This window comes from Vanacampus margaritifer, chromosome 1 (genome assembly GCF_051991255.1).
Source record: "Vanacampus margaritifer isolate UIUO_Vmar chromosome 1, RoL_Vmar_1.0, whole genome shotgun sequence".
NCBI lineage: Eukaryota > Metazoa > Chordata > Actinopteri > Syngnathiformes > Syngnathidae > Vanacampus > Vanacampus margaritifer.
Genome location: NC_135432.1, coordinates 53745229 through 53757231, shown reverse-complemented (window position 1 = coordinate 53757231; position 12003 = coordinate 53745229). Strand labels below are relative to the sequence as shown.

Below are 12003 nucleotides of genomic sequence, written 5' to 3'. Positions count from 1 at the left end.
CTGCAAGTACTTCCAGGTCATCTTGCTCAGGTAGTATAGGAAAGGAAATTTCTATGGGATAAACGAGAATCAAAGAGGCCGACTTTTTTTGCATTGAATATGTTTATATGCAATCAATAAGGCTTTTAAAAGCCGACTATTGGCAATATTTGTTTTTTGAAAGGCCACAAAAACGTGCACAAACCCAAATATGCTCTGATTTGCAGGGCTGTAACAATATCCAAGCATCATGATACAAAAAATATCACAATATTAACCACACGATACGATAAATATCACAATACTGCAAGGAGGTAGGCGGTAAAAAAAAAAAAAAAGCTACGATGATGTGTAAAAAGTCATTATATTGTAATTTTTTTTTATATATATATTTTTAAAGCTCATATGGGGGGGGTGTCAATATTGTGTTTTTGTACATAATAACAGCAGTGTCAGAGAAATAGGCTTGGCCATATTTTTGTCATGTTATATGGTCTATGTAGTTCACAATGTTGTGTTCCGCTGAAGCGGGCCAAAAGTAAGGTTGTTTTTTTTTAACCACCACAGCGGCCAAAACATTCCTAATTCAAATGAAACTGCACTAATAAAGTAACCACCAGAGGGTGCTAGATTGGAATGGAATTCAACCTTGCCTTTTTAATCGGGAAATCAACCCCCCAAAAATTATTTACAATAATATGTTCTATGCAGCCCCTTTAGTCTAAATATAGTATTTCGGTTAATATTGTGTTAGTGGAATACGAGTTAAGCAGCAAAATCCAGCAGTTTTGATCAATATCAGAAGGCAGCCATTTTGCCACTTGAGTGAAAATGACATCACAGTTGCTCAGGTCTCAGGTAACAACCAATCACAGCTCAGCTTCAGAAAACAGTTACAGTTAAGATGTGGTTGCTGCCTGAGCCCTGAGCAACTGTGATGTCATTTTAAGTCGACAGCAAATGGCAAAATGGCCGCCCCCTGAGATGGATAAAAAGAGCTGGATTTTGCTGCACAACTCATATTCCACAAATGTAATATTCATCAGAACGTCATGTTTAGACTAGTGAGGTAACAAGAATAAGAACTGTTTAAGGTTGACTTCCCCTTTAACAGATGTGCTGCTTTTGATATCGTGACATAACAATGGCACTATTGTGGCACTTTTAATATCACGATATCATGATATTGCCGTTATCATTACATCCCTACTTATTCGAGTTTTCATTGTTTTCTGTCTACTGCTAAAATACTGGAAATGCTCAAGCAGAAGTAAACAAACATGGCGACGCAGCAAAGAACCACACTTTTGGAGTGAAGAGGAAACCGACTACTTCATTTAGCGTGGTGAGTGACATAAATATAGTGTTTGTTATTGACCGTAGAAAGTTAAAAGCGGAAATGACATATTTTTGTGCAATGACATAATCTGTGCATCGCAACTTCGATCGGGTTTTTCATTTGAGGAATTTCTGGAATTTTAACCTTAACCTGAATATGAGTTGTCACCCGAGGAGGCTGAATAAAGTACCAAGACTATTTAGCTAATTAAGGAGTAGGAAGTACGGATGCCTTACCTACGGTAATGAAGTATTTGTACTTGGCTTGTCACCGTTGAACGGTTAACCAATTTCCTTGCTGTCACAAAGTTCTGTCCTTTGCGTCAATTAGGATTAAAAAGCTAATTAATGCAATGTAACTTTCTAATCGCCTCACAGCTCTCTGACAGCATGCTGGCCCAGGATGAGCAGCGTCGGCTCGTGACAGATTACAGCATGCAAGGTTTGATGATTGCGCTGATATTTAGACATGCAGTTTCCCATGGGAGCTTGGCACTTTAATTAGCATAGCAGTGCTGCTCCCCTCCTCTTTTAATTGCCTACAGTCTGTGATTAAATGTGTATTGACTCTGCAGTTGGCCCACTAATGAATAACAATGGGCCGATTTGGTGATATTAAATCTTTTGGCCCTAATAAACATCAGGCAACTTTTGCTTTGAAAGTTCAGATTGACATTTGAAGGAGTCGAATCAACTGAATCGATATGTTAAAAACAAAGATCCATTTTGTATGCGTTCCTTAAACTTTCAGTTACAGTATAGCCATATGTAGTTTTAAAAAAAATTTTTTTTTTTTTGGGCTCACTGACCATCTAGCATAAGGATGGGAAATTTCATCAGTGCTATTTAAAAAGTTATATTTTAAATATGGACAAAATACGTGCATACGTGGAATCTCCCAGTTCCAACCTTAAAGCGAATGTAAACAGCAAAGATGGCTGTTTCCGATAAAATGTTTGTTGTCCTGGTTAACAAAGTCATTTGAAATCACATTGGGTTAAATAAAGTTATTTTTATTAAACTAAATAAATGTTATAATAAATAAATAAATAGATTAACATGTTTATAATTGTGTAAATCAGGGTTCACCAATTCCGGTCCTCAAGGTCCGGACTCTTGCAGATTTTAGATGTTTCCGCTACCAACACACCTGATACTAAAGTTCAGGATCGTTATCAAGCATACTGATGAGCTGATGATATGAATCAGGTGTGCTAGTGAGCTGAAACATCTAAAACCTGCAGGACTCTGGACCTTGAGGACTGAAATTGGTGAATCCCGGTGTATATTATGTTTTGCCATTCATGGTCTTTGTCTCTACGGGTTCGCCATTGTCGGATGACGTCAGATTTATTTATACCTGGCAATAAAGTCTGGGTTCCTTTTCCCCCCCGACTTTGCAACTCGGGGCGTTCCTGTGCATAATTCATGGAAAAAAGTCGTACTTTTCCGACGTCCCACCTTCGTCGAATGTAGCATAAGTGCAACTAAGCCAGAGGTGGGCAAACTCGGTCCTCTTGGGCCGGAGTCCTGCAGGTTTTGGAGGTTTCCCTTTTCCAACACAAGCTGATTCCAATCAACAGGATCGTTATCAAGGTTATGCAGATCTTACTGATGAGCTGATCATATATCAGCTGTGTTGGAGAAGAGAAACATCCAAAACCTGCAGGACTCCGGCCCTCGAGGACTGAGTGTGCCCACCCCTGAACTAAGCCATTTCATCTAGTGGTGTTAATATTACAACATTTTTTTTTCTCCCTAGTATTTTCCGGGATTAAAAATATCACAAATCTCTCTCAGCGTTTTATGTAGATTTTTTGTTGTTGAAAATTCAGAGTGGGCCACATGCATCCATCCCATGGACCTCCAGTTGCCGATCCATAATCTAGAATTATATGTTAACGCGGACTCTTTTATTTTTAGTGACCCCTCAACATTTAACCTATGACCAGGAATGACATTACAATTTCAAACTGAATTGACCTATTTAGACCAAAGTTTTAGCCAATTCACACAAAACTAATTCGTCTGTTTAGGAAAACGTTTTTTAAACAGTTTCTCAAGTAGGCATGTCCAATACCAGATTGATAACGCTTGAGTAGTCACGATACCAATACAAAGTGCATTAATCTTTTTGATACATTAAAAAAAAAGGCCTATTTATCCCAATAGAGCATTTTTCCTGCATGAAATTAATGTCAATTTTCAATTCTTCAAATTTCTAGTTCTTGATCATAAAAAGGCGACAAGAGAATGGCTAATTCTGGTTTCGGCCAACATGGAGGAAACCAACACCTTGGAATAAATAAAAACTTTGTGAAAACCAAAACAATAACTTGTAATTGGGATGTATTGTCTGAATTCAAAATGAATTTTCTCAGTGTTGTGTGTAATTCTTTTTTTTTTTTTTAGGTTATGACATACTTGTGAATCTATCTATCTATCTATCTATCTATCTATCTATCTATCTATCTATCTATCTATCTATCTATCTATCTATCTATCTATCTATCTCTCTATCTCTCTATCTCTCTATCTATCTATCTATCTATCTATCTATCTATCTATCTCTCTATCTCTCTATCTCTCTATCTATCTATCTATCTATCTATCTATCTATCTATCTATCTATCTATCTATCTATCTATCTATCTATCTATCTATCTATCTATCTATCTATCTATCCATCTATCCAATCTAGTGATCGGTGCACCTCTTGGTATTCCACCTTCTGCTGTGGTCCCACAGATGAACTGTCACCTTGTGTGATCGATGAAGGGCAGCGGTCAACACGAGAGCCTTTTCCATGACAAGGAGCCGAGTGTTGAATCCGAGCACCCTGGATACAGTCAACGTAAAAGCCTAGGGAATGGCATTCCTGACCACATTCCTCTCAATATCAAAAGGTGGATATTTGAGGATATCCTTAGTGCGTTTACGCCTGTGTTTGCGCCCTGACCCGCTGGGGCCGGTGCAATAACTTTGGACTCCCTCCCACATGCATCTCATTGCACTGACCACTCTGGGTTTTTATTTAGCTGGCCTTGTGTGCCTTCCCAGTCCAGTCGCTTTTCAGATTCATTTCCAGGTAAACAGAGTGTGGCCAGCCACAAACCTGCGGCCAACAGGCGTTGTCACAGCTGTGGCAGATAATGGCAAGTCCAAACTCCAGGCCGGCTCTGGAATGTTTACTGTCACCGCAGGCAAGTTGGCAGCAAACATTTTTTTAAACCCTTTTTCTAAGAGAAAGTACCTCTAATTATTAATTTTATTTTGATGAATTACATACTTACCCTTTTGTGGCTCTATCCTTACATTCACAAGGATACAAAGGGCCAAAAAGGAGCATTCTTAAGTGAATCTTTTAATTTCACCTAAAAAGGGGGTGAAAAAGTCACTTTGAAAGTGTCAACTTAAAGTTAACACATTCCTGCCAACAACTCGCGGTTGTGTGGAGGAAAGTTCCAAGAGGTCCTCCCACAGAGCGAGGAGCACCATCTTTACACCCCCTGGCCTGCACCCGGCAAAAAAGTGCTCCACACAAGAGGGTGGATCACAGAATGTTTTTTTAAGCCAGTGCGCATGCAGGTGCAGCACTTTCCCGCCTTTTAACCTCTCAATAAACTTTCCACACTTTGCGTTTGCCCTCGTCGTGAGCACTGATTGAACGAATGTCGGATGTGTCAAATGTGACGCTGCTCATCGGAGAAGTTAACCTGAGCAACAAAGTGGCATGTGGCACCATGATGAACATTAAAATGGCGACCACTCCATTAGGTCACGATTGAATGTGCACAAAATAATGCACACAATATAAAGAGATGAGATATATGGTGTTAAATATGGTGCAAAAGTAACTTGTACTTTTTTTTCCTCTTTTTTTTACGGATACAGTTTTTTTTTTTTACATGTACAAATCACGACTTTTACAGATTCAAATTTCTATATATTTTTTCCACAGGTACAATTTTTTTTTTTTGCTACCACAATTTTTTTTTTCCAGGTACAAGTTAATTTTGCACCTCCATAGAGATAAGTGTGTCAAAAAAGTTGCTTTGATAATTGATACTGTCAGGGAGGTATATGACAAAAACAAATTCATGACAGTGGATGCATCAAATTTTGTCAAATATTATAAGACATAACAAAGGCAAAACATTTTTTATTGAGCTTTTACTGGATCTCAACATGTTATGGCTGATTCTCTCTCACAGCTGGTTTGATAATTACACATTGAATTTCATTAACACTGCAGGTTGATGCATTTCACGTTCATGATGTTTGAGGCTAAAATAATAATAAATATGTCACCAAAATGGCAACCATGAACACAAGGATGCCAAGGAGAATATAATCAGTGCCTGTTCTAAAAACAACTAATCAGTGATGAGAAATTGTGATTTCCTAGGAGTCTATGAAAATGTAGATACTTGTGGAGATTTTTAGATTAGAGTTTATATTTATCTGTTATTTATCCTTTCTAGATCAGTGTTTTCCCATGTGGATGAATACCATAATTAATAGTAACATAAACATTGGTAATTTGAGCACATTTGTTATTTCAGAAGTGTGTATCAAACTTGTAGTTTTTCACAGCAATTACTAACCAAAAAGTAGCTCTCCCTTTCAAAACGATTGGTGACCCCTGGACTTGGCAACAGTAAATTCAACCCTGGTACTCTATTGCGTGTGTTGTAAAAAGTAAAGCTTTTTACTTTTTGTCTCAAAAAAGTTTGACTTTGCTATAATCTCAGTCGATATATTCATTTATTATATTCTTACTTAAATAAAAATATTTTTAAAGTACCGGTAACCAAATGTTTTTTTCCCATTACTTTCCATGCACAATCCGTGTTTATAATATATGACTTTGTAAATTTTCTCTAATACAACCCTAGAAATTAATTACACCAATCAAAATATGGTGTAAATTTCTCATGAATTTGAAAACACACACAACACCATGCAGTAAAAGTTGCGAATTTATCTAAAAAGGTCAGCACACTCAATGTCTTTTCATTGATTTAGTAACAGTGTTATACTAACATTGTTCTATTCATGACATTTAATGTGAAACATACAGCTTGTCTGCATTATATTCATAAAGTCAATTTCTGTGCACACCAAATTCCCATAAAAAGTATTGTCAGGCTGACATGGAGCCTTGCATCCTAGATGTTATCAACTGTTTGCACCAACAACCCATGGCAGGACATTTGCTTTACATTGTCAAAGGACTGGACTCACAAAATCTGCACAACTGTGTGTATCTGCCCATGATCAGACAATTCCATCAAATCAGGAGGAAGGGTGGCGTTCAAAAAACACACACGCAAATTGTTGATTACAGATTTTGTTTTTCACCAAAGCCAAAATGTGACCTTCACCCGCGTGTGGGGACTCTAGCAGGTTGATGATTAACCTTGGACATTCTCATTCAGGAACACAATGTCAGCCAGGTCAGGGGACATTTTGGAAGGCTTCGAATTCTCAGTTGTTGGTTGTTTAAAAATATATATATATATATATATATATTTTTTAAAAAGCCCCATAATTGTCTAATAATGTCTCCACACATGTTATCTAATGCATGTCGTGATATAACAGGCAAAACTATTCGTTAATTTAACACCAACAAATGCATAGTTGGCTTAATATAAAACTCTATTTTATGACATTATTATGTTTTCAACAGTTCATCACAGAGACAAAAAACGTTAATTAAATGACATCCATCGGCCAGCATTGCCTTCTCTGCACTGTGAAAGCCGCAATCCCCAATCGTCAAACAGTTTTTCCCCCCCTTGATCTCATTTCCAAGTTAAGCAGACTCTGTTAGTCCCTCGTCAACACGACAGGTTTACTCGCCTATACTAATGGGGCTCTATACTGATAGTTATGCTCCTGCGTAAATATGCACTCAAATAGATGTACAACTAGTGACACGTGGCCGGCAACACACTGCAGCCTCACCTTCATGTTTGCGTCATACAAATATATTCAGTTGTATCCTACTGTACTACGAGCGGCAGGGGGGACTCCCCATTTAAATACAACCATCATTGACACGCTAAATAAAAACGTGTGAAAATGAACTTTAATTGAAACAATCGTTTAGGTTTTATTTTTGCATTATTTAGTTGGAATTCTGCATGAAAATGTGTCTGTTTTGATGCACGCCGCAAAGAGCCAGGGGAGATAATGACCGAAGGAGGGCGCTCTCACGCAGTTCTTTACTGCACTAATTGAAACACTTGCTCAAGGGGGAAATCTTGACAATGTTAAATACTTTTGGACATAAACTTTTCTCGTGATTATTATCATAACTTTGTTGATGTTCAATAGTTCAGTTGGGACAATGAATAAAAATGCTAAAACGTTTTGTTGTTGAACATACATTTGGATACCAAACATCTCAAAGCGTTTCTAATTTTAACATTGAGAATTATGACAAAAACAATAATATCACTTTTCTGGACTCTCAAATTGGCTTAGCATTAATCAAACACATTTAATGCTAAAATAGTAATCTCAAAAGGGAAGTGGAGCTTGGGTAACTTTATGAGGAAGCGCAATACCAATGTCAACATGTTCACATTAAACGTAATGAACTACTCTGTGGCCTCTATTTTTGAGTATCGTCTATTCTCCTTCTTTCTGATGCCTGGTTCAACGGTGTTTGCCATATAAATGCAGGTTAAAAAATAAAATCAACATTTTTTTTTAACCTTGGAAAGTTGTGCATAGAAGCATGCAAGCACACCTTGCAGAAAGTAGTACCAAAATTAGTTTATAACGCATCTTTCCATATGAAATGTTCTTTTTCAAGTCAGTGCAGGTGGATGGGGAGGGTTTGGAGTGTTGGGGGGAGGGGGGTGGGGGTGCATGTGGGGGGTGAAGCTTGAGGAGTCTCGCGTCTAGGTGCGAGGAGATTATTCAAATAGGGCCCAAGGCGTAGAAGTAGGATTGGAGGCTTGGCTGGCGCACACTGCTTATATCACTGCGTCAAGCGGCTGCACCGAGCGTCATTTTCAACTGCGCTCACTCGCCGACGCATTGCGCGGCTGCCTCTCCCCTTTTGTGCGCCACTCTCGGACTCGGAGGGACGCGGCAGTCTCCCCGACACATGCGCCAGTGGTCCCCAGTCAAGCGGCGATATACGTGAGACGCTTTTGGCTTTTTTTCCTTAGCTGGGAGCCCGCTCGGTTGAAAGTCCTCCATGATGCTTGGAGCAGTTAAAATGGAAGGACACGAGCACACCGACTGGAGCACCTACTACGCAGAGCCCGAGGTGGGTACCTTAAATATATATTTCCCCCCAGTTGTCTAAAGCCGATCCCATTTTATACAACTCAATATTAGCCCTGAGATAATATTAACTTTGTGATCAAATATTGACTTGAGGCGCCTCCAAATCCTCCCCCATCTCCACGCCGCGCGCGCTATCCTAACAAAGTTGCTTGACATGAAGAGGAGGAGGAGGTGGGGTAAACTTTTTCACTTGGATTATCATTTTTTTTTGTCTATATACATATCTTCACAAAATCGCAAATTTTTTTTTTGGTCCTGTTTTCGCTCGACAAACAGCGGAGATGTTTGATTTGGGGAGCAGATTGGTTCAAATATTTGGGACGCGCTCTCGTGTGTGCGCTCTTCTCAATGAGGGTGTGCAATTTAAACACCAAACATGACGTACATTGTTTAATATGCGGTTTCGAAGCACTGACATATAATAAGATTAGATTTCATGATCAAGCTTGGCATGCAGGCAGGAAAACTCACTTTTATAGTTCGGCCTTCTCTTAATGGTGTTTATTTCAATTTATATTTTGGGATTTGTTGCTTCGTTTGATAATTTTTTTTGGGCATTTTTTTTTTATTGTGAAGCTTACATGCAAATAAAGCATTACAAACCTGCGTTAGCAAAAAAAAAAATTTATTAAAGTTTTCCTGAATTGTCTTTTATCTGCCCCCATCGCAGTGTTACACGTCTGTTGGCAACATGAACGCAGGACTGGGCATGAACACGATGAACACCTACATGAGCATGTCCGGCATGAGCACCTCGGCTAACATGTCGGCCAATTCCATGAACATGTCTTACGTCAATACCGCCATGAGCCCCCCAATGACCGGCATGTCCCCGGGCGCCGGCGCCATGAACGGCATGGGAGCCGCCGGCATGACGGCCATGAGCGCGGCCCTGAGCCCCAGCATGAGCCCCATGACCGGGCAGCCCACCTCCATGAACCCGCTCACGTCCTACACCAACATGAACGCCATGAGTCCTATCTACGGCCAGTCCGGCATCAACCGCTCCAGAGACCCCAAGACGTACCGGAGGAGCTATACGCACGCCAAGCCGCCATATTCGTACATCTCCCTCATCACCATGGCCATCCAGCAGTCTCCCAGTAAGATGCTGACCCTGGCTGAGATCTACCAGTGGATAATGGACCTCTTCCCCTTTTACCGGCAGAACCAGCAACGCTGGCAGAACTCCATCCGCCACTCGCTGTCCTTCAACGACTGCTTCCTCAAAGTGCCCAGGTCGCCAGATAAACCCGGCAAAGGCTCCTTTTGGACTCTGCACCCGGACTCGGGGAACATGTTCGAGAACGGCTGCTACCTGCGCCGCCAGAAGCGCTTCAAATGCGACAAGAAGATGCCCGGCGTCAAGGAGTCCGGACGCGGCAAGGCGACCGGCGACGGCTCGTCGCATAGTAGCTCGGAGAGCTGCAACGGCAACGAGTCGCCGCACTCCAACTCGTCCGTGGGCGAGCACAAGAGGGCCATGTCGGACCTGAAGGCGAGTCAGGCTCTGAGCCCGGACCACGCCGCTTCCGTCGCCGCCGCCGCCGCGGCTGCAGCGGCCGCCGCAGCCGCCGCCTCCATCTCGTCCCCGGTGAGCCAGGGCCAGCATCTCCTGTCCCAGCATCACTCGGTCCTGCAGGCCCACGACGCGCACCTGAAGCCGGAGCACCACTACTCGTTCAACCACCCGTTCTCCATCAACAACCTCATGTCGTCGGAGCAGCAGCACCACCATCATCACCATCATCACAAAATGGACCTAAAAACTTACGAGCAGGTGATGCATTACTCGGGCTACGGCTCCCCCATGACCGGGGCCCTCTCCATGGGCTCTATGGCGGGGAAGGCCGGCCTGGATTCCTCCTCCATACCCGACTCCTCTTATTACCAAGGAGTCTATTCCAGGCCCATCATGAACTCCTCATAAACGGACGTTTATCCCAACGTGTACTTATGTATATAAAAAAACAAAACAATATAAAATTTGTGTACAATATGTATTTCAAATATTTTCCTCATTGTTTTAGTTGTCGAGTTTGTTAGTAGCCCTATTATTGTTAATAATCTGTGACACTGACTGATAATGTGACCTGTTCAGAAGTCTGCTGCGGGAATGAACTCCAAAGAAAACAAACCAATAAACAAAAAAAAAACAAAAAAAAAATAAATGAAAAGAAAAGAAAACTGTAAAAAAAACAAAAAAAAAAACACTGACATTTGCTTAACTGGACTCCGGACTGAATTTCAAAACAGATGGATTTCTTCAATCATTTGTGTAATTCCTATTTATGGCTTGTATATGTGTATTCTTGTAGTGACAAGAGCAGAATCTATATTAAAGTGTTCATGGTCATGTTTTCTGAAAATGATGATTGTTGAGTAATTATTACATAATGTTTTGTGATTTTCAAGTCGAGGAAAATCAAACAACTTTATGAGGGCTTAATCATTAACATAATGCAACAATATAGCTATTAATTTTAGAAATAAATCTTAATAAATGGCACTTAATTCGATGGAGGCTACAGTAAAAAGGTAATAATTTATTACATTTTAGTAAATAGAAGAAGAATGTTTTGGCCAATTCAAATGCAATCCTGTATAAACCCGAATTAAGAATGGTTGGTTAATTTTCTTTGTATAATAATAAGGCTAATAAATTACAATTAATTCATGCTGTAAAATAAATACATCAACTACCTTTATTATTATTTTTTACATATTAAGGCTGAGAAAGTGCATGTGTCTATTGAGATAACGTAATAATAAAGCCTTATAAATATAAAATTATACGTAGGTCATCAAAAAATCTGCTTTTGCAAAAATAACAACGCTGATGAATGAATAATTAATTAATTTAGTTTTTTTTCCCAAATATAATTTTCCGGTGAAGCTTATATAGCTGAAATATAAACACCTTTAGCATAAAGACATCTGGCTGTCAGTCAAGACGGGTGATATTTTGTATTATTATTATTATTATTATTATTATTATTATTATTATTATTATTTGCTGCTGATAATTTATATAAACGCAATCATTTAGGGAACCTCTCTTCAACAAGTTCCCTTTCACATCATCTGCAGGCCTGAATGCACAGTCACATGCTTGCCATCGAGAGCAGTGAGACATTTGATTGAACCGTGCTCGTGCTCGGCAGTAAAGTTGAGCCCAGCGGGTAAGATGAAGTGTCCTTTGTCCCATAAAACAAGCTCCCGCTGCGCCGGAGAATAGCATCTGTAAAAAGGAGCCTGATTGTGGGACAGAGCCGCTTGAATTGTGATGCTCTAACTTCTCTGCCTACAATCTGGGCCTCCATTGTCTCCTCTCCGTCCAAGTAGCGTGGACCCTCCCATCTTGTTAGATAAGAT

The 12003-nt window shown here is 40.1% G+C and overlaps 1 protein-coding gene across 1 annotated transcript; it reads left to right on the top strand.

Annotated features, from left to right (window-relative positions):
* The first annotated feature begins 8359 nt into the window (after positions 1-8359).
* foxa2 (forkhead box A2) lies at positions 8360-10918 on the top strand. The gene is made up of 2 exons (XM_077576903.1): positions 8360-8608; positions 9299-10918. The coding sequence occupies exons 1-2, from the start codon at positions 8537-8539 to the stop codon at positions 10556-10558; spliced, it is 1332 nt and encodes a 443-aa protein (XP_077433029.1). The 5' UTR covers positions 8360-8536; the 3' UTR covers positions 10559-10918.
* The last annotated feature ends 1085 nt before the right edge of the window (positions 10919-12003 follow it).